The sequence below is a fragment of the Nematostella vectensis genome, chromosome 3 (genome assembly GCF_932526225.1).
Source record: "Nematostella vectensis chromosome 3, jaNemVect1.1, whole genome shotgun sequence".
In the NCBI taxonomy this organism is placed as follows: Eukaryota; Metazoa; Cnidaria; class Anthozoa; order Actiniaria; family Edwardsiidae; genus Nematostella; species Nematostella vectensis.
This window is the reverse complement of record NC_064036.1, coordinates 1,803,533-1,827,350: the sequence shown is the minus strand read 5'-3', so window position 1 is coordinate 1,827,350 and position 23,818 is coordinate 1,803,533. Positions and strand designations below refer to the sequence as shown.

At 41.5% G+C, this 23,818-nt stretch overlaps 1 protein-coding gene across 2 annotated transcripts; it reads right to left on the bottom strand.

The window, feature by feature from the left end:
* Window positions 1-4,126: 4,126 nt before the first annotated feature.
* LOC5516974 lies at window positions 4,127-22,981 on the bottom strand. Of its 2 annotated transcripts, none has more exons than XM_032387079.2 (20): window positions 22,659-22,981; window positions 19,937-20,009; window positions 19,601-19,721; window positions 19,089-19,188; window positions 18,661-18,777; window positions 18,352-18,468; window positions 17,894-18,054; window positions 17,251-17,500; window positions 16,700-16,825; window positions 16,181-16,372; window positions 15,277-15,626; window positions 12,202-14,806; window positions 11,707-12,054; window positions 8,578-11,328; window positions 8,008-8,130; window positions 7,558-7,683; window positions 6,882-7,074; window positions 6,095-6,369; window positions 5,273-5,450; window positions 4,127-4,719 (listed from the first exon to the last, which is right to left on the bottom strand). In XM_032387079.2, exons 2-20 carry the CDS (start codon window positions 20,007-20,009, stop codon window positions 4,487-4,489), a joined length of 8,439 nt encoding a protein of 2,812 aa, XP_032242970.2. In that variant the 5' UTR covers window positions 22,659-22,981; the 3' UTR covers window positions 4,127-4,486. The 2 variants fall into 2 exon arrangements, with proteins under 2 accessions (XP_032242970.2, XP_032242969.2); XM_032387078.2 differs by lacking the exon at window positions 22,659-22,981 and adding an exon at window positions 21,888-22,045.
* Window positions 22,982-23,818: the final 837 nt, after the last annotated feature.

Genomic DNA, 23,818 nt, shown 5'->3' with positions numbered 1-23,818 from the left:
TATATGTAAACGTGTAGTATGCCACTAACTATTTTACTAGTATTACTATATGTAAACGTGTAGTATGCCACTAACTATTTTACTAGTATTACTATATGTAAACGTGTAGTAGGCCACTAACTATTTTACTAGTATTACTATATGTAAACGTGTAGTAGGCCACTAACTATTTTACTAGTATTACTATATGTAAACGTGTAGTATGCCACTAACTATTTTACTAGTATTACTATATGTAAACGTGTAGTAGGCCACTAACTGTATTACTAGTATTACTATATGTAAACGTGTAGTAGGCCACTAACTATTTTACTAGTATTACTATATGTAAACGTGTAGTATGCCACTAACTATTTTACTAGTATTACTACATGTAAACGTGTAGTAGGCCACTAACTATTTTACTAGTATTGCTATATGTAAACGTGTAGTATGCCACTAACTATTTTACTAGTATTACTATATGTAAACGTGTAGTAGGCCACTATTTTACTAGTATTACTATATGTAAACGTGTAGTAGGCTACTAACTATTTTACTAGTATTGCTATATGTAAACGTGTAGTATGCCACTAACTATTTTACTAGTATTACTATATGTAAACGTGTAGTAGGCCACTAACTATTTTACTAGTATTACCATATTTAAACGTGTAGTATGCCACTAACTATTTTACTAGTATTACTATATGTAAACGTGTAGTATGCCACTAACTATTTTACTAGTATTACTATATGTAAACGTGTAGTAGGCCACTAACTATTTTACTAGTATTACCATATGTAAACGTGTAGTAGGCCACTAACTATTTTACTAGTATTACTATATGTAAACGTGTAGTAGGCCACTAACTATTTTACTAGTATTACCATATGTAAACGTGTAGTAGGCCACTAACTATTTTACTAGTATTACTCTATGTAAACGTGTAGTAGGCCACTAACTATTTTACTAGTATTACCATATGTAAACGTGTAGTATGCCACTAACTATTTTACTAGTATTACTATATGTAAACGTGTAGTAGGCCACTAACTATTTTACTAGTATTACTATATGTAAACGTGTAGTAGGCCACTAACTATTTTACTAGTATTACCATATGTAAACGTGTAGTAGGCCACTAACTATTTTACTAGTATTACTATATGTAAACGTGTAGTAGGCCACTAACTATTTTACTAGTATTACCATATGTAAACGTGTAGTAGGCCACTAACTATTTTACTAGTATTACTATATGTAAACGTGTAGTAGGCCACTAACTATTTTACTAGTATTACCATATGTAAACGTGTAGTATGCCACTAACTATTTTACTAGTATTACTATATGTAAACGTGTAGTAGGCCACTAACTATTTTACTAGTATTACTATATGTAAACGTGTAGTAGGCCACTAACTATTTTACTAGTATTACCATATGTAAACGTGTAGTAGGCCACTAACTATTTTACTAGTATTACTATATGTAAACGTGTAGTAGGCCACTAACTGTATTACGGATAAATTTCAATCTAAACAAAGAAGTGTTATATGCTTCCACTGCTTTACTGAGTTTCGTTTTCCGTCTACGTTTGCAGATTTTCACCATTCATGGCGGGAGGGTTTATATTCTTAACCATATTTTTTAGACTACTCTAGGGCAAGTTTTACATTCTTCCCTTGATAATATTTCTACAGTTCAAACTATATATCGATCAGTTCATCATCACCAAAGCCACACCATTTGCGGACAGACAACACTGCCAGCCCTTCTTGTACGATTACAGTAATGTTTTTAAGAATGAAAATGGAGGCGTGTTCGCCATATTTAAGCCAGTGTACTAGACGAAGAACCAAGAACGCTGAATTGATGGCCGCAATCTGAATCACAGCTCGCCCGAAATAAACACGACGATGAACGCCTGAGAAGTCTTTTTTCACTTCTAACAGCTGTAACGGGGAGACAAGAAGACACAGGCAAACGAAAATGAGGATTGCAACCTCATAGCTTCTTGGAACGTCATGGCTGACTTTATTCTCTTCCAAGATCACCTCCAACATCTCGATGGCATCGAAGATATCCAAAGTCATACGAGAACAACGCTTCATAAACATATCCCTGTAATCTTTTGAATCTTCCCCTGTGAGAATGAGTAGCAATAGCACCAAGGGAGCAAGACAAAGCGTTAACGTCAAATTGTTTGGACCGAAGAATTGTTCCTTATCTATTTTATTCTCGATCGGCTCACCACCTCCAAATATGACTCCGATAAAAATAACGAAGCCGAAGCAGTAGCATGCCCATACTACAAGGACTCCAATCAACCATTGGTTTTCCACCCTTCCGCGGCATACCCAGCACGACAACCATAATCCAAGAGCTGGTGAAAATAAAACAACCCAGGCGAAATGGTCGATGTTGACATAATTCTCCCAATAATGTACTGGATACGCTGCTAAAAAAAAAGCTTGAAATGAAAGAATGAGGATGAAAGCAATCCTCGCGAATAGGTAAAGTCGTTTATCCATTTTTTAGCACGTCTAAAGACGGCTGTTTCTTCAACGGGTCTTGTCAAGAGACTGTTGTTTTCCCAAGAAAATTTGTTGTGCAAACCGGTTTAATCAAGTTCGCATCGATTCTAAGAATTTTGCATAAATTAGCACAGGCTGTCCAAGCTCTGTTCTAATTTTTTTTCTAGTAAACATTTATGTTGTGTTTAATGAATTCAGAAGTCATACAGGTCATACCCTGAGTTTGTTTGTTTGTTCTGTCGTTTGTTTTCTTGTTTTGTCTTTCGTTTGGAGAAGTGTGGCTTCCCTCTCTCTTCCTCTCGTTAGAGGGGTTATCAAATACAGTACGATAACCAATTCCGTAGCAGTCCTAGTTCCGTATCACTCAGATTTGTTTTTATCTTTTTGCCTCGAATATTGTAGATTTGAACAATCCAAAACTACCTAAATGATACAAAACTATTAGCCTTTCCTTTATTAATCCAGCTTATTTCATCCAATGGTTTGTTCAGAAATTATCATTATTTCAAAGCGATTTTCATAATTGTTGCTAAAATGAGCGGCGTTTACTGCACAGTGAACTGACCCGCGTCAGGAAAGTCAGATGAAAACAATAACTCCTTTTAAAAATGTCCTAATTTTTATACGAATGCTTAGAAGAAAGAATGTCTGTTAATGTCTGTAATTGATGCGATTTTTGCGATTGACATTGCTTTTAGTTTTTCGTGCTTCCCGGAGGACGTGGGAATAGTTTCGTATCACCCTGCGGTCTGCGCCCATAGTGTGTTTTTGGTTTGACTGCAGATATAAAGCCGCGAAAAGGATTGATTTGATTATCCCGTTCTCAATTAATCATTTAATCCCAGTAATGTTAATTCTAAACGGTTAATTTTTATTATGTGGGCCTTTTATTTCAGTCATTCGGCTGAATAAAGAACTTCATTTTAAAGACAACCTCCTTGATATTGTTAGCGCTCATCGATAAAATATTATTCTATATTAAAATAATTACTGAAACTGTGATTGATATATCAATATGCGAGGATAATTAAATAAAACGGCCAAGATTAACCATAGTTAAATCATTAGCTGGCTAACTTGCAAAGAGATATGGGATTATTGCAGAACTCTTAAAAGAACGACAATTGGCGGCCGTAGCATTCACATTTTGTTCTATTGTGAATAAAAACGGCTTTTTGTTGAGCTCTCGTGCACGAAAATTATCAAAATAAATACATTAATTTTAAGCAAAAAGGAAGGGATGTGATATGTTATTGATTAAATATGTTTTTATTGATTCTCAAATTAAAAAAAACTCGTACCAGACGACAGAATTTTTGAGTGATACGGAACTATGCCTGCTGCTACGGAACTACTCCCACTATATGCAAACAGAAAATACCATATAAATCAATACAATTTGAAAATGTGTAGTCTTTTCATAAGTAAACTTGTAGTCGTCTTAGAAAAATCATGAGCATTGAGCCCCCCGTAAAAAGGAGCAATTTTAATATGAAGTGATATGGAATTGGTCATCGTACTGTAGACGTACTGTAGCAAAAAGGTTGACCTTATTTAGGAGAACAACAAAATAATTCTCCTTTTTTTTTGGGGGGGGGGTAAAGCAATTTTTTATGTGTGTCAATTTTTAATTGCTTAGTGATTCATTGTGTATTTACTTTTGACAACGATGTGTACCACTTTGCGAGCACACCTCAGTCTATTTGAACTATTCTAAGCTCCTAAAAGCGCTCTTTGTGTATTATTATACCAAACTCGGCTTGAATCATCATCTGCGCACTAGTTTGCGTATGAAATTTGGCCACGCTGAGGTTTGAAATCGTATGCCTTTTTCAATAGTTCAAGCTGATGACCAAGAGAATCATTCAGATTAAAGGGGTGGTTCCTTTAGGCCGTATTCTGTCTCTCCCTTCATGGTGGATTGCTGTCTTAACCGTGGCCCACGAAAAACTCGTGACGTATCCCTTTTAAAAGCACTTCCTGTGTATAATGTCCGGCCCGAGCTCATCATACTCCTGGGAAGAAATGCACATTTTGGGGAAGGAAGGAAGTCCCGCCAACACAGCACTGCCGCGCCACACTGCCAGGTCGCGATCCGGGGGGGTCACTACACGCACTCTGCTGGGGTCCTTGGGGTCTACCAAGCTATAGATCTCCTTATGGAGGCGGTTACTGAATCCTGCTAGCAAAGTAGTACCCCCTGAAAACACGAATTACGCTTGTTGAGTATAATACTTTGTGGAGAAGGGATCGAGCCGGACACGATTCGGAAGAAAGAAATGGATGGTAGCCGTCATTGGTAGCGTAGAAAATTAGCTACTTAATGCATCCTGTGATACTAAATGGAAAATACAGAGCTAAAGTTTAGGTAGAGTCAATCATCTACGGTTCGAGTCAGATGAAAGATCCATTTTCTACTTTATGGTTTAAGTAAGATGAGTCATCTCAGGTTCAATTCGTCGACTCGAGTAATCAGACGTTCCAGTTTTTGGAAGGGTCGAGTCATCAGAAGTTCTGAGTTTTTTAAAAGGATGAGTCATTAGAGATTCTAGTCAGAGGAAGGGTCGAGTAAGTTTGAGTTTTCGGAAGAGTCGAGTCATTAAAAGTTCGTGTTTTCGGGAGGGGCACCTTTCCGAAGGAGGGGGGGGGGGAGGGTGAAGGCATACAAATACATAAAAATACTCCATTACATTTTTAGGGGAGGGGGGATGGGGGTCGCTTGGACCATCATATGATAATTTTCTCATTCCTACCTGAAAGAACAATGTTATGGAAGAGCTCAGCTCTAAGGTCGATATCGCATTTCTTGATTGACTTAAAGATCGATTCATGGATTCCATCGATGTCTCGTCCGAGAAGGGACGGCTGGAAGAGAGGCTCTGCTGCACGGAACCTCTCACTGCCGATACGGATTGACTGGCCGTCGGGAAGCTATGAAAAATAGTATATATAAGCCTTTGAAAAAATGAATGAGTATGAGGAGCAATTGACCAGAACTGACTGAACTGAGATCAGTAGCACTTTTACAAGGCAACATCACTTTAAACCCCCGAAATCGTAACCACCAACCAACAACGATAACGTGACCATAATCTTTTTACCGATATCGCTATCGCGAGTTATCATCATCCTCATAATCATCACGGTCATCATTATCGTTGCAATCATCATGTCAGTATCATGTCAGTATCACAGTAATCCCAGCCACGTCAGTATCTTCAATACCACTGCCAATATCATCGTCATTTTCATCATATATCATCGTCATTATCACAATCAGAAACTTAACAGAAAAATAGGCACAGTAAGAACGGTAAGTATTAAAAAGAACACATAGCGGACGACATTGCCTTTCATGTCACTCCCACTGCAATGACAAGCTTTACTTTGTGACAAGACAACAGACAACATGTAGAGAAACTAGGTGCCTAGGCGTTATCCAGACAAGGAAATAAACCAAAACAGGGAAGTTGTATGTTGAATGTCTCTTGAAAAGCAGAGTAGTTACGCGATAAGTTTTTAACCGTGTTAATTTATTTCAAAATATGGAGCGACATCAACAGCGGACAATCTACCATATATGGCGCCTCGCAGTCGTCACTAGTCTCAGCCTCTTTTAATTCCCTCTCATAGTCCATCGCACAATAGCACAGCGTCTCTTTAAGGTCCCGGATGATCTGCTGCTCTGCCGTGGACTGGAACGAGTATCCTCGCTCAGTGACGAGTCTCTGGAGGTAATGGGTCAAGTCCCTCCCGGCCAAATCAATCCGCTGAGTGGCATGGGGCAACCAGTAGCCGTCGTAGACTGGGACTGTGTGGCTTACGCCGTCACCGCAATCGAACACGGTGCCTATGATTGATGGAGGTTTGAAATCGTTATTATTTACTACACAGCTGTGTCACACAATACAGATGAATTACCCTTTTAAAGGGAGCAGATATCATTTCAAGTAAGCGGAATATTCACCGTGAGTTTTTTGGAATTTCACTCAGCAGCAACTATCCACTCTCAGTTTCTAAATCCTCACTTGAACGTACACTTAAATGTACAGTGTGATATAAGTGGACGGCAACCGGAAGTAGATAATTTTGGTTTTGAACAGTAGGTACCTCATGTCATGGCATACCGTTCTGTTGGTATGCATACCGGCCGTGACACTTCAGGGAATCATACATGAAGCACCTACCGAACTCTGAGCTTCCGCTTGCCGCCCGTCGCAAGGAACGTGCTTGCTTGTAGAGCGACCAAAGGCGTCAAGCGCCATGACGACATTAACAGTATTTTACCTAGCCTTTACCTGTAGTCCGACCAGAGGCGTCAAGCGCCATGACGACATTAACAGTTATTCACCGCGCAATTACCTGTAGTCCGACCAGAGGCGTAAAGCGCCATGACAGCCTGTACGGCGACGTACATACAGGGCACATTGAACGACTCAAACATCAACTGAACCATCCGCTCCCTGTTCATCTTTGGGTTCAACGGTGCCTCCGTGAGCAAGACGGGAAAATCCTCACCGCGCACGCGCAGCTGGTCAAATGCATGCTCCCACATCTAAAAGAAATAAGACTGACGTCACGTCCGGTACGCTAGATACTACACAAAAAAAGACAACACACGGTGTCATATTCACTACCATTGCTAGAAAAAGGTTGGACCATCATATAAAATGCTCTCATACATAGCAAATAAAAATAAAAAACACTTGATAAGCAAAGAACACCAGGGGAGCTGTGGAAAAGGTGATCAAGAAAACGGAATACAGACCTCGACTTTCTTCATGCCAGTTTCACACTATGAGCTGATCGGAAACTCAAGCAGTAGCAAACGAAAATGAGCATTCTCCCATTTTGTTTTTGCGTATGCACTTGATTGAAACGTAAAAAAACATAGCAAAAAGGCCCGAGAAAGGGCGCACACGGTCATTCACATCGGCTTCTGCTTAAGCCGCGCCGGTTCACATAGAAAATTACACTTTCTTTCTGCTAATGTGATAGCGTGAATAATTGGCCTTGATTGGTCTTTTACGCTACTTACCAGTTCCATATCGTCCCATTTGGTGACGATCCCGTGCTCCAGCGGGTACTTGAGCGTGAGCACCCCGCGCATTTCCTGTGCTTCATCACCCACGTAGCTATCCTTGTAATCTCGCATCATGACCTCCTGGCAGAAAAAGCAATGGATTTCTCGGTATGGTAACATTTACCAAAGTCTCTGTCGCTATTTTGTACTAATTGTACTTTTCTCGCACACATATTCCATATCGGAATGTTTTCTTGGTGTCTAAGGTAATACGCATCGCATTTTAAGTAGACCTCGCAACCACTATCCAATAAAATCATGTTCCAAAATAAAATCCTTTAATTTGTCAAAAGCAAAGCCTTTTATCTACGAGTTAAACGCCATAGAGCTTGTCACAACAGTGATACCTCTATAAAGCTTTTTTATTTACGATCTTGTGGTACCAGCTAATTGCTTATTGCGTACCTTGTGACGTGGTCTTCCGACGATTGCAGGAAACACAACCCTTGGGCTTTCATCGGTAGACAACCCGGCCTTGCAAAATCCAGACCCGTTATCTATCACTACTACCGTCCCACCGTTCTGCTCCTGTAAACAAAAAGCCTCAGCAAAACTGGAGAAGAGACAGAAAATTGAGGCCTAAAATAAGCATTGATCCTTTTGGAATAGTAATCATACAAACAAACAACAATTACCAAACGGAACCTTTATTCCATGGATTGTGAGCACGTGAGAAGGGCGCAGAGCTCTCCCTTGTCTGGCCATGCCTATTCTCATAGTTCGTCAGCAAATCGCAAATCTATAGTAGCCGGTAGTATTTGCCCCCACAACATACATGTGGAAAGGCTTTTGCCATCGCAGCAAAGCAGTATCAGGGGGAGGGGGGATGCGGCCAAGAACTCCATAACAATTTGGCGCCGTAAACGCCGTGCTGGATATTTGCAAGACCTAAATTATCTACCCCTTATATCTTCAAAAATAGTTCGTCCCTTAACATCATGAAAATAAAGAGTTAAGGAGTCACACGCTACTTACAAAAGCTGCCTGTTGCTTGGTGACCGATGCGATGTTCATTGCAACAGCTGGTGGGCCAGGGTAGCTTTGCTTCGTATTGTGATGGTACGACCCCACCTTAATCCCGTCTTCGTCCCCTGTTGGTGCACTGGAGAGACTGTTCTGTGACTCGGCGTCAGACAAGTCAGTATCGCTACCGATAAGATCAAGTATGTCTTCGTCGTCATTAAACGAGGGTTTGTAGGAAGAGCCCTCCTCCAGAATGTGATCTGGATTCTTTGGGGATGTTTCAACAGGATTATCATTGGTCGTTTTGATAATCATATCATTGATATCATCTGATTCCTCACGATTGGCATCAAATACACCGCTTTCTACCTCAATATCGTTCCCATCGGGAATTGATCCCGGGATGTCATCATTACTTTCACTATCAGTATCGCTACTCCCAATAATGCCTAGCAAATCGTCATCGGAATTTGATGCCAATTGTTCATCTTTGTGCTGTTGACTAGGCTTGTGCAAGTCATCTATTATTCTCTGGCCCTTTCTCTGTTCTCCTTTCATTTCACCGCTAGGCCGATAGTCTCCAGGTTCATCAAATGCTTCGATCTCTTCGTCGCTATCACCCTGAGCTAAAGCACCAAGCAGGCTTTCAATTAATTGCGTTGAAGACTTGCTTCCGTCTAATTCATGAAGAGATCCATCCGGATTGTGTTCATCGCACACGGCTCCATCATCCGAATATGCCTCCTCCTCGTCTCCCCCTTCTTCTGTAGCTTGAACAAAACCCTTGCCATCGGCCGGCGAGTTCTCGCTTGAACTTTCGTTTGAGTCCAGATCCTCTGACACATATGTATGACGAGGAAATCTTTCCACTTCTTCTTCACTGTCACTATTGGCAATTTCCTGGACTTCCTTCTTCTGGGCATCATCATTTACCTGGACTTCCTTCTCCATGTCATTTCCAATTTCCTGAAATTCCTTCTTCGTGTCATCATCAATTTCCTGGACTTCCTTTCTCGTATCATCATCAATTTCCTGGACTTTTTTCTTCGTTTCATCATAAGATAATCCTTCAGATGAATCATCTGGAACAAAGTCTATACTTTCACGTCCGCTATTTACTATAATAAGAGGGACATGATGTGTAGGCGCAACTGCAACTGTTTCATGTTGAAACTCGTCAGTATTACCACTCTTATTTGATAGATATATTTTCTCAAAAGTCTCAGACCTGGACCGACTTAGAGTCTCTTCATTATCAATGAACGATTCTATATCTTCTTCACTCTCACTCTCGCTACCAACAAGGCCTAACAAATCGTCCTCCTCCGAGATCTCATCGTTGTGAGGCGTTTCAACTTCTTCAACTGGTGAAAAATCATTTTCTCCATTTTCTTCTGTGGATTCCATACGTTCAGCTCTGTTAAGTAAACTATTCATATTTCTGAAGGAGTGGTGGTTTGTCGTTGAGACATCTTTGTTTTCGTGACTAGCACAATGCTTACCACTTTCCTTGATTTCCTCGGGGTTTGTTAACTCTAGTAAGTCAAGTGAGTGCTTAGAATCTTCCAGAATAACAGTTGGGCGTTCGAGTACCTCAACATCTGCGATCTCCATCTCTGAATCAGAACTATGTTGCTTTACCTTTTTTATGTCTTTTTCGTTTAACGCGAAGCCTTGATCGCTGGCTTCATAATCGTCCGCGACGATTCTACCATGAGTCTCCAAACCTTTTTCATCTTGTGAAGCACTTTCTCTTCGTTGTAGATTACCCTGCCCAAACGTTTCGACCTCCTCAGAACTATCTGAAGTTATAGATCGCATATTTTCCTGTTCACGTACAGTAAAAGCGTAATGTTCTCTCTTTCCATCAACCCTATCAAACCTCCCTCGCTCACCGGCCTCTTGTTGTGCGTGTTCTGGCTCAGATTCGGTAGCCTCTACAGACTCCTCGCGCACGACCTCAAGTCTCATCTCTTTCTCTCGCCTAAACATTTGTTCCAGAAGCTCAAATTCTTCCATTGACGCAGTCTTTTGATCATCATTCGTCTCACTTTCATCGAACTCTAGTCCAGCTTCAAGTGCATCCCGTTCGTCTGTGGTAGTATTCCCATCTTCTAAGGTTACATGTTCAACATCCTTTTCTAATTCCTCACAATAGTGCTCTACTGCTTCTGAAGAGCTCTCTGCGTCTGAACGTCTTAATCCCACACTTCTGCCTTTATTTTTTCCATTCAGCTCACCCTCAACAGATCTTGCATAATTTTTAGCACTAGTCAGAGGTGCTTCTAAATCATCCACGTTTTCCTTTATATGTCCACTCTGTTCAAAGTTATCTGAATCTGCAAGCACCCTTTCCTGTAAACCATTTCTGTCATTGTTTTCCTCTTCTAGATTGTCCGTTTTTATCGTGTCTTCATTAGTGCTGAATGAACTACTGGTTGTCGTGTCACTGTATGACCGTCCCTTGTTCTGTACGTTTCTCAGCAAAGCAATAAGCTCCTGCTCGGTCGACAAAGGGCTCTCTTCACTCACGAAATCTGCATGCTCTATATCAATATCTTGGATACTTTCTGCAGACGACGAGCTGTCACTTCGTGCCTTACCCGGCACTGGGCCTTCCGTCGATGTTTCGTTGATCATCGTCGATAAATCACGTTTTGAGGGAGGGAAGACATGATCGTCTTTGATCGTACCAGAGTTGGTTCTTGCACGGAAATACTGCATTCGTTTGTTCCTGATATCCTGAGGATCGCCCTCTGCTTTCTGTAGGAAAAAGAACAAATTTCAAGTCAGTCAGGGAAGATGTTTAACATGGACACGTCACGTGATTAACGTGATTGCCCCACCACTACCTAAACTTGTCAAGTATTGGTCTTTTGTCTATAAATAATTGACGTAAGTGTAACCGTGAAACATATCTTCTATACCATAAAGTTTACAGATCCGACTAACGTTACAATGTTGCTTAGTTTTCTTTTCGCTTTGAATATTCACTCTCACCATTTTAACCCCGCATTTTTCGATAAAAAAAATTCGAGCCACTTTCGTTGTTGGATGGATTGAATTGCAAACTGAAGACACTCTTATTGGGTTTTCTAGCCTACGAGAGCGTGCCTCCACAAGTCGGATAAACTGACTTACCTTCTCAGATTGTTCATCTTCAGCCTTCTCTTCTTTCTTCCGGCTGATTTCTCGCGTGGATTCTTGCTTCCTTTGTAGTTTCTGTTGCTCAAGCCACTCGGTCTGCCTCTCCTCTTCCTTCTGCTGGCGCAACTGCTGGTTCTCCTCTCTCTGAAACTTCTTCTCTAGCCACGCCCTCTGCTGCTCCTCCTCATCCCGCAATCGCTGCTGCTCCTCTTTGTACCTCAGACGCTCAAGGCTGATCCGGCTCTCGAGTTCTTGCTGTTCCTTGTTGAACATCTCTTTCAGGAGCTTTACTTCCTCTTCGTTTACACTTGTCTGCTTGACAAAAGGCGAAGGCTCGTTAACCTGGAGAGAAGGCAAGATCGTGTTAAGAAAACATTTTCACGTCAGACATCGTAGTGATAATTCAAGGGCTTATGATGATGGTTATGATAATAATGATTATGAGGCGTTCATCTTAATAAATAAAAACCAGTGTCTAAAGCCATTTACCTGACGTCTTGGTAATGGTTGTGGCCGCTGACCAACACTATTGGAAACATCGTCAGAAGTTGGCTTGGCCTTACGCGGAGCAGGAACCAGATATGACTTAGGATTACTGGATGTCTCTCCCGAAGGTCTCGCCTCTGATCGCAGCGTCGCTGAACGCAAGGCAACATCTGGGTCACACTCGATTTCAGTGGCACTCTGTTTAGTGAGGATTTCCAATGCTGAGTCACGTGACGTTTGGGTGTTTGGCGTAAGACGAGTCAAGTGCGGACGGGGGTTGGATGATTTTTTGTCCGTCGCAGGATTATTCATCTTTGCTTGATTAGGGTGCCCAGTCGGACGATTCGTTTCATCATTCAATATATTTAAAGAGACTTTCACACTCGTCTGGCCACTCGTTTGTCTTTGCTTCTGTGGCGGTGTTGGAAGCTGTGTTGAGCCGCGCGAGTGTATGTTAGATAGATGGCATTCACTCGTTGGATAACCCGCATTCGCTTGCGAAGAACCGTTTGGAATGCTTGGATCTCTCTTCCTTGCTGAGTAACTCGTGTTTGCTTGCGATGCACCGTGTGGAATGTTCACATTTTTCTCCTTCGTTGGGAAACTCGTCTTTGCTTGCAGGTGTCTGGAAGGATCGTTTTCACTTGTCGGTTGAATTGACTGTGTTTGTTTATCATCTAAAGTTTGAGTCTGTTTATCACTAAGCACAGGATGTTCAGACGGTTGTAACAGCCCATTGACAGGTACAAACAAGGGGCGATTTACATTATCGCCACATTCGACGGTGGCTTCCCTAGACAGCAAAACTCGAGGGTCTTTTGTTATCTCACTTACAGGTAAAACCTGATTGACTTGTTGTACCTGTGTAATCGGAAAAACGTGATAGTCTGGATAACAGGCACTCCCCATGGAGTTACCAGGGTGTGGTGGATGTGTACCGTTAAGCTGTATTTGAATGTGCTTGTCCTGTGGCATTGTATTATCGGGGCTCAACTCAAACACGAGAGCGTTCTGTCTCAGCCAGTCAACTTGGCCAGTGCTTAAACGACCCAGTAACCCAGCTAACGCCGTTTCGATCTTACAAAGCTCTTCCTGGGCGTGAAAGTACTGTTCTTCTACTTCTTGCCTGGACAGCGTGTCTAGCCTCTGCTCAAGCGTCAGGCGGTGAATACGAATTAGAGATTTCCAGTACATCTCCTGCTTGCGAAGACTGTTGTAGTTCCAGAGAATGTCGTCTAAGCACTGCAAGGACATCATGCGAGAGTTGTACCGAGATAACTTGGATGATGGCGGGTGATGTCCGGCTGTGTAGCCAGCAAGAGCTAAGTTAGGGTCCGTATGCCTTATAAGGACTGGTGCTGTGGAGGTCAGTTTCGCGTGACTCATATTTGCAGATGCGGTGGGGCTCAAGTCTGGGTAGCTTGTAGGAATGGAGTGTAAATCTGGGTATCCTATACTAGTAGGTGCCGTGAGGTTGAGATCATAAATAGTCATGGGGTAATCCACAGAAAGCTCTTCTCCTGGCTCCCACTCTTGCTGATCAATACTCGAACGGACCGAATGCGAGTCGGACAAATCTTTTTGGTTGTGATCCATGCACCTAAGACCGCTTGAATGTGTGGTTAAGTTGTGATCTGAGCTTTTTGAGATGGAGTCAGCTAAGGGATTCCTTGCATGTTGGTTCGTCACTAGCGAGTTCATTGATCGCGAGTTGTGAATTGTAGAATCCACGACGCGCGAGCCATTATGTGACAAAGTAAACGAGTTAATCGAGGAGTTTCCTTGAACATTAGAGCACTTCCCAGCATCGGAGAGCAGGCTTTCGACCTCCCGGTCCATGGAATCACCAGATACCAGCTCTGGTCTCCTTGCCGACCTGTCATTCAGACGCTCTGATGACTGACCCCTCCCCGGAAAGGCCGGGGAGTAATGGCGACCATCGGTTATCGAGTATTCTGTAGTCGCGGCACGGGTTAACCTGATGTGCGTCCCGTCAGAACTACTGGCAAGGCTCTGAGAGGTTTCGTGGTTACGTGATAAAGGAGAAGTATGGTTAGAAGACGTAGGTTCATTTTGATCAATACTCCAGTACAAAGGCTCATTAACAGATGAATACCCATTCATCTGTGGACTATTCTTCTCCTGCTTCAAATCTCGAAGTTCTCTATCAATATTTCTCTGCTGTTCTGCCAACCTGTCCATCTCGCACTCGATGACATCCTTATCCCTTGAAGATCGAAAATCTAGAGATGAGCTTCTGGAAAAATCGTCTTTACTTATTGCAAGCTGACGGACAGGTGGCGCCTTGGTACGCTTCGCTCGAGGCTCAGACACTTGTCTTTGCTCGGAGAGTGTACTAAATCTGTGTGGATAGTTCCCGCTCTTGTCCGTGGTTGGTACAGGGGGCAGGGTGTTACTGAGTGGGTCCCAAGACCTGTGTGTGCGCTGTGCGGTGCTAAAGGGTGGCCTGGCTGGGGCAGTATGGAGTAACGCGTCATCACTCAAGACATGGCGTCTGCTTCGAGAGCCTGTGGTTTGATGGTGTGACGGTGGTCCTATGCTTGTTGGTAGTTCTGGATTACTAGTGGCGATGTTCGCGGCTGTTTGCCTGAGAAATACAAAGCACAATAATAAAAAGTGATGGATATAATATAGTTAGACTCTGCTGAAGAAACATTTTTTTGCGTGAGAATTTTTATAATTTTGAAAAATATAATTATCTATGCACTATTTCTCACTTTAAAAAAGAATCATGGATTGATTTCCACGGCGATTTAAAAATGGATTTTTTTCGACATTAACAGACACGTCACAAGTCAGAACCAATATCACTAAATAATCGTTTAGCTTTCAATATCAAACTCTTAACTTACACATCCCCATAAGTACGTAGATATCAAGAAAGCATAGACATTTAGTGTCACAACGGCCACATTTAGATTGAAATACCAGTACTAGACACCACAAGTTATCACTAGCCATTACCAGCTATAACAAGCCACTAACACAATCATCCTGCCTTGTATAGAAATACAGACAAAAAGCTCCTTCAGAATATTAATTCTTATTATCGTTTACCTGAGCGAGATCTTAGGGTTAAATACCCCAATATCTTCAACCTCAGTGCCTCCGTTAACCATATCCTTCCCTCCACCGCCCTCTGGTGCCTTGATCACCCTCTCCAGCTGCCGACACTTCTGAACAAGCAGTCTCGCCAGGCTCTTGTGCTGTGTGCTGTGCGTTGTGTCACACAGTGCCAGCAGAGAGTTCAGCTCGTCAGGGTGAGGAGGAGGGTAACGGTTAAGGAAGTCTGCCAGTTTGGCCCTGTAGCGCCGAGGGTCCTCGTAGTAGCTTGGGTCAAGAGCGGACGTTGAGCCACAAGTGCTGAGGGACCACGATTTTGTTGCTGCTCGATACCAAGTGTTCGCCTGCAAACAAACAAAAAATAGACAATAAAAAAAAAATAGAAAATTTTACGCGTCCTGTATTCCAAAACAATAAGCTATTTTTGCGACAAAGAAAAGTAAAAGTACGCAAGTAAAGATCATTGGTCAATAACTATTTATCAAAGATACCCAAATAATTATTCTCACTTAGAATGCAAATGTTCAAAACGAACACTGGCAGATGATCATGTAATCCGCAAAGATCCAGGTAGGATTTCTCAGACTAGCCTTCCTCTTTCATCTAAGGCACAGCCTGATGGCGTGACCTGACGAAAAACACCCATGGGCTTAGGTAAATACCATTATAACCAATTGTTGCGAGGTTAGGTGCCTTCGAGAGCAGCACTATTCATTTCCGAGATCAGCACTATTCATTTCGGAGAGTATTCACTTCCGAGAGCAGCACTATTCATTTCCGAGAGCAGGGATATTAATTTCCGAGAGCAGCACTATTCATTTTCTCCTCTAAGTACGGGGCTAGATAAACTTTACCTGTCATCATATAACCGTACAGGAAAAAGAATTTTTTTTCGTACCTTTTCCAGCAAGGCGAAAAACCTGTAGTTCTGCTCAATCTCCACGCGTTTGGCCTCAAGCCTCTTGGCAAAACTCGTCAGCACGTTGACACAGGTATCAGCATGCGCCTGCAGTGACTTGTGGTCAGCATGCCCCTCCCGGATGAGCTGATCAACCTCCGCTAGAATTTCTTTGCCGTCGTAAATCACTTGCTGTAGGAAGGTACCAACGCGAGTGAGCATATGGCAGGCGAATGATGTAATGGAGGGCATCACGGAAATAAACCAAGTGTTAGAGTAATAGCGAAAAGGTGGCCACCCAGAACTTCTTATCAGGAGTCAATTTCGCCAGTTAAGCGTAGCTAAGAAAAGCACAAGGTTTGACGAAAACCTCCAGCCTTGGTAAACCTTGCCAAGTAAAATACTAATAAGCAGCGCTTTTCCTAATAAATCTCTCTTGGTGGTCACTGTACTGTGCTTTCAAATGTGATACCTCTCCCATTCCAAGTGTTACTAACTGTCAGCCGATTTTGGAAATACCTTGGCGGGCGTGTAGCACTCGCTATCAAATTGCGTCTTAAGTTGCTCGGCAGACGCCAGTGTGGACGTTGTGCACGAAAGCTTGTCCAAGTGAATGCTGCCGCGCTGGTGAATCCAGGACTGAACCTGTCAAACACGTTATAACCAGCCAATCAATACCGTTTCATTTAAATCACTCTAGTGGTCTGAGGTAAGTAATCAATGCTGCATTCTGATTGGTGGACCAATTATCAAAAACCCAGAGCAGACAACAGCTATACAAACTCACCTAACAGTGCGATTTGACTAAAAAATATTTCTTTCGATCTCATGGTCTCGGGGTCAATAGACAATGACTATAGAACAGAGCCCATTGGGCCAGCAAATAATTTGAGAATCGCGAAATTCAAGGGACGCGAAAATCCAAGTAATAAGAAACATGATTTTCTGCAATTTATGGCGTAGATCCAACGTTTCTGAATCAAAACGGAGACAAACATCTAATTTTTCAACGAAAAACTTTCACAGCTGTGTCTATATCTCGGGAGGCTTAATAGCCGTTATTGATTTACCTTGTTCATAGACTTCTTCAAGTGTTGCGCGTCCGCTCTCTGGGACAGCAGTGAGTCCGACTCTTTCCAGGCAGCGTCGAGCTGGTTGCGCGCCTTCAGCAGGTTCTTCTGCAGCGCCTGTACCGTCGACATCATGATCCCAAACAACGGAGACTTGGAGACCAGCGCGCACGCCTCGTCCATGTACGGCCGGCGAGTGTACTCAACCAGTAGGTCAGCCTCTTTCAGGGCCTCATCCAAGTACAGGTCCCTGTGTCAAGGTAACAAAAGCCTCATAAAACAGCAGGGCCGTAACAGGGAGGGGAGCGCGTTTCACAAGTATATCAGTCCATCGTGTTTTTTACTTATCACTTCCGTAAGGCAATGGAATAAGTCAGAACCCTAACCCTTCCCATAACACCTTGAAAACTTAAAAATAACGCGCCCCAGTACGTGGTAGCACTTAGACTACTCCTTGAGGTTCACAATAGTACGAGTGCATGTGTGCTATAGCCTGTAAGCACTGTCACTGGATGGGCATGCATTCCGATGCTGTTAAGGATGTTAGAGGATGCTGCACTGTTTGTACAACAGTTGCTCTGAAACCCCACAAAAACGCTTGATTCACTAGCTATGCCTTAGAATGAACCTGTAGGAGCCTTACTTCCTTATCTGTGCCTTCTTGACTTGCACATTCTGTAGTAGTGTGTCCACGTGCGAGGGCATGCTACCAGACACAAGCTTCCGCAAGTCGCGTGTCTCTTGAAGCGCTGTCGGCAAGTAGCTCAAGACGTCATCGACTATCCGGTAAAACTCCTCCAATCGCTTAACCAGATAAAACAATAAAACATTGCGTGTTACATAATACACTAGTATGCGTGCTATGATAAAATTGGTCCCAAACCAATTTTATAACTCGATGTTAAAGCTATGTTAACCGGTTCGGTAAATGGTTCAACACGTTTTTCCCATACTAACGAAAAAGTGTAAACATATTAGAGGCATAGAAATGACATGACAAGAGGTACATAAAGGGATACAAAGAGTCTTTACGATGTCACAGCAAGTCAACCAAAGCCACACAACAGCACCAAAAAATAAAAGCGTTACTTTGTCACTCACCCTTTGGAGCTGCACCCAGGCCCTATGGGTGTATTCCAGTTCACCGCCAAAACAGCGCAACAGCTGGTTAGCGTCCACGTATGTTTGCAAATCAGCGGTGCTCTTTAGTGCTGTCATCTGGACAAGTGAGGGATAACAATGAATTGTGTGAATGATTAAAAACTCACTTTTGTGGAGGTGTACTTGTTTCTTACAGTACAGCAGTCATAACATTCGCAGTAAAGTAAATGGGTTACACCAGTACAGCAGACATATAATTTCAAGTGCAGAGTAGATCAGACAAATGCAAGATGTCTAAAAAATGTTTACCTGGAAATGCAATTTCCCTTGTCTCTGTCCACTATGAATCTCCTTTGCTAGATGCTTCTTCACACTTTTGTCTTCGGGAAGAATTAGATATAACACCCTCACTCTCCCAATACTTGCCTGGAATCAACCAACGCTAAGTTTATCAGGGCTCAAATTATGATATAGTATGCATTGAAATATTTTTATAAAATCTTTCAGCGCAAAATACAGCAGGCATCAAAAAGAGCAAAATCATAAGTAAAAACATACATTGGTGTATAACTAGTACACTTTCTTTTACCTACATCCCTTGTTTTCTTTCTTATTTATAAAGTGTCCAATGTTAAACCACAAAACTTTTTAAACAAAAAAAAACCTGAGACAAAGACAAAAAACACCTTGCATCCCCTGTTATAGTTGTAACTATTGAGTATGCAATCCCAAACTACCTGTAGTGTATGAACCAAATCCAAAACCAAAGTAACAAACTCCCTTCCTGCTTTTCTGTAGTCAACTAAAACAGCAACTCCTATGTTGGAGAACCAGATCCTACAAAGAAAAACAGATACAGTAGTGTACAGTAGAAACACATTAAACAACATCAACATCACCCAGAATTCAGGGCCCTAGCAGGGGGTGGGACATTGGGGGAAATGTGTCCCCCCCAATATTTTTAAAAATTATAGGAAATGACCAGTAGAGGCGTGGTTCCCTCCTAATATTTTCTTAATGTTTCTGAATTGTGCCCCCCCCCCCCCCCCCCCAACCTAAATGGCCTAGAAAGGATTTCGTTTTCAAATTGTTTTCCTCTGGAGATTGTTTTCAAATTATTCCGTTTTCGGTCATTGTTTCCACCTTGACGAGTGGACAATACCTGTATCTATAATAAAAAGGTTGCATTTTCAAACAAAAAGGACACCTAGGTGGGGACAGGGTCTAAGATGTCAGGTGTTAGACCTACCTGGCCAGGTAGGCAAGGTACTTTAACAGCTTTAACATGTCTTCCTGGCTTATTTGAACTAGGTTTGCCTTTGTTCCTGGTGGCAAACATATCACAGGGTACCCACTCTTATCATGCCCACCTGTAAATAGATAAGATAATAGATAAGCAGTTTCGTTAGAACTCACAGGGCCAAAGACTTCAACTACTAAGTGTTTTTCAGAGAAGGTGGGGTCAAATTAAGATACAGCTAAATCATTACGGTTACCTTCTTTGTGATCAACCTTTACATGTAGTTGAACTTATGATTTGATCTTCTACTAATAAAAGCTGAGTGCTTTGATAAACACACTATACCTGGCATCAGAGCAGCCTGTGAAAGGATGACCTCATCGGCGGGCATGTACATCTGCGCTGGCTCCTTACCCATCTGACACATCCAAAAATCTCATTTGACGTACTATCCAGTGGCAAACATACACTAAAACTTACCAATGATAATTTTTAATTACCACAACTACCACCGTTAACAGCAGTAGGAGCCAAAAGATGGCAAAGCAAACAGTGATTTTTTTTTACCTAGATATTTTGGTGTGCAGTTGACAAACTGCCTACTCCCAATATTTTTAATGAGACAAATTTCCCCAAAATGGTCTCTAAGAATGACCGAGCTACTACCCTGTGACGCACGAATTGTCCCCAAGCTAGCCAAAACGTGCCAGCTTATAAAAAATAACAGGGCATGCAGATATTTACAACCATCCATTGTTCTCCAATCTGAGTTGTGCATAGTAAGCGGCTGTCAAAATCTGACGTATCAAACTTCCCAGATCTGTCAGCAATATCCATTAACTGGAGTTGGAAAAAGAACTATTTTGAAATATTCTTATGTGTAACCAGCGTTTTCAGAGGTAAGCAGGAAGTTGCTAGTTTATCTGTCAGGATGAAGTCCAGTAAGTGTAGATAATACTGGTCCAGAGCACACAAACAAATTCTGTAGACAAAATAAAGTTTTACAATCTATTGTCTGACTTCTTTTTAACTTATATGCATGAATAGGTTGTACCTTTTGTGTCGCGAAAGATTTGTTTGACAATTTCTTTGACAGCACAGCAAAAAGTCACTCTTGCCCTAATTCTAATAACCAAATCATAGTTTGCTAATAAAACTGTTTTGGCCTAAAAAGCTTAGCAAAATGCTCTATATGGTGTTTGCAATAGAGGTAAGACACTTGTAGAATATTTGAAAGAGAATGCTGTATCTACTTGAGTCTCTCTTTGCTATATTGTGACTTCTTGATGTTGCCAGTATATGTTCCAGCACATGAATACATTTTCTTGTTTATCTTGAGCTGCTAATGAAAACCAGATGCGTCTTTAAGACATAACTGTCATTAATTGGTGGTTTGTGCAGGACTGTCCATCGCAGTAACTAAGGGCTTAAGATTCTGAGTTATTTGTATGCCCTGCTATTATTTATGGGCAGGCACGTTTCGCCTAGCCTACCGCCCTTGCACATAGGATCTAATCTCTCTTGGCACATGTAAATGGATACAAATACCAAGCTTGGTGGTCTATAACCCAGATGGCTTGACGAGATTGCTGCAATTTCCCATGGAAAGGAGGATGAATTGCCTTGTATTATACTGCGTAACATCCTTTTTACCAATTTCACTCATAAAGGAAGAATAATTACAAAGAGCCTAGCACAAATATGAGACCAATTTCTTTTGGCCATTCATGTATAAAATATATCTGAGGATCATAGCAAATCACACATAAATAATGGGCAAGAAGTCACTCTTTTAAAGCAATAATAAATGTCATGGTAGAACCAATTAACCCTAGATAATAGCTATGTAAAACAGATACCTTTACAGCAAAATTCCATAAGAAATAGTTATGATAAGAGGTATGACCATGCAAACAGGAACAGGATTTATTTGGATTTTTTGTGGAGTGTACACCACAAATTCTCAATCAAAACAAAAGTTGATTACCTATACCAATTTAGAACCCAAAAATTCTGGGAATTAAAAGGCATAATATATAAGATTTATATCAATCTCGATAGTAAGCAAAGTTCACGTCATTGGCATATTAACAGAATGTGAGGGGGAAAAAGCCCAAATAGTCGTGTTCGTGAACCAGAAGAATGAATACAATACACCAAAAAATTGGAAATCGACTATGCCGAAATGGCAGAGTCGAATTCCAGTTTTTGGTGTATTATAACAAAATGTGAAGGGTATACTACTAACTATATACTATAACAAAAAAAAATAATAAAACAATCCAATTTCGCCTACTCGAACACGAGGTATTTCGATCCAAATGTTGTTCGACGATTTTATCGCATATCATCGCTATCTCTTTTGAACATGTTTTCGGTCGAAGGTTGTTGCACACCGTGACAAATCAACGTTTGGAACGCAGGAAAGATAACACATTAGCATCTGCACACTAGAACATCCGGTCTCAAAGAACAGCCTACGCGAACCATACGAAAATTTCCCTCCGATATCAAGTGAATTACGACTATTTCGATGATTTATCACTAAAAGCTGGCGAATAAATCAATAAATAGTATTTCATATGACAGAACAAAACTACTACAAGTTCTTGTATTACTGTGGCTATCGGAAGGTAGGCCTTTAGAGATACATGCGAGAAATCATCAAGTAGAAAACTCTAACCTCTAAATCAACATTAAAAATTTAACCAGCTCTATAATAAAATAAAGGTTTATTTTTGGCCAATATGTCGGAGAAGGATGGATGCCTTAAATTTTAGAAGACCGATAACCACGGCTCGAAAGATTTGAACGACAAGTTGTCAGTTGTTTTTTTCTTCCCGGTAGTCAAGTACTTACACACTCTTTGATTCAAAAAGGCAAAAAAAAACTACCATTCTAAACCAAGGCTGGAGGTAAAAGTTTGAAGAGTTTGAAATACTTTGGCTATTGAGTTCAGATTTGACGGCTCTCGCTCGTAATTTGAAGTATGAATGAACCTCAAATTTAGATGATGGAAAACTTGGTAAGAACTATTAACGATAATACTATTATTTTGTCAACTTACCTTGCTAATTCCGGTCAGTCCGCTTAACAGGGTTAAATATTTTCATCTGTGTTTGCATTGTAATGTAGTTTATGATAGTTGGAGACTCCAACGTGGTTTTGACAGTTCACGAGTGTTTGCTGCTTTTTGTCGCTAATTCTGACTCAAAATCGCTGGAAAAGAACTCTCAAAAGTCGGTAAAATCCCATCCATATCTTAAATATAAGTGATAATCTCTCTGTGAGGGTCTGCGGTGGATTTCATGTAAGATTTGCCAGAGATTTGCGGTTATGCAAACCAAACAAATTGCGTAGTACCGTGGAATGTTTACAGTGAAATATTGACGCGGCTTATTTTGTAGGGGGAGGGGTGGGTGAGGCATGTGATATGTTATTTTCCGTAAATTTCACACCTTAATCCCCTTTAATCGAAAAAAAAGGATCAGCAATTTCGCATAAAGTAACAACGTCATAATTAATTGAAAAGAAATCGAGAATTGTGTGAAATCGTAGAAAACGCAGTTTTATAGTTTATCCACGGTCTAAATCAAAGCGAGGGACGCCTGGCATAATCGTCCAAAGACAGCACGTCCAAAATCAAAATCTGAGGCTGGAATCTTATTCGTAGCATTGCTAAAACTTATGGATATTCTTAAAAACAACACAGCACAAGAGACGACTCTGCTATGTACAACTTCCAAGTATCATAGAAAAAGGGGAGGAATTCTAAACGTTCGGGGGATATCTCGGTATCTGAACACATCTACCTCACAAGGCAAACGGAATGTTGTTGTCAGCTCGTATCTTTTGGGCTTTCTCGCATTACACTGGGTGTGGCTTCAAGCAAAAGGGAACAAGTCAACTCCAAAAGGGACAGGGACAAACGAAGACGAGGGGACTTTAGAGAATATAGTGGAAAAAAATGGAAACATCAACACATGAAGACCGAGGGAGGACTCATGAAAATTCATATTATAGGGAGATGTTTAGATTTTGTATTTATTTTGTATCATTCGCTTGTACTGAAATGCTCTTGATTTGGCAAAATTAAACAACTAGATTATCTACACTACAGAGCCTTGTCATCAAAGGGATCGTACCCCCACCTAGCCTCCAACGCGCCGCTCTTGACCGCGCTTCCCTAGGCCCCACGAGCTCGAGGCTAACGCCCACCCCTCCCTC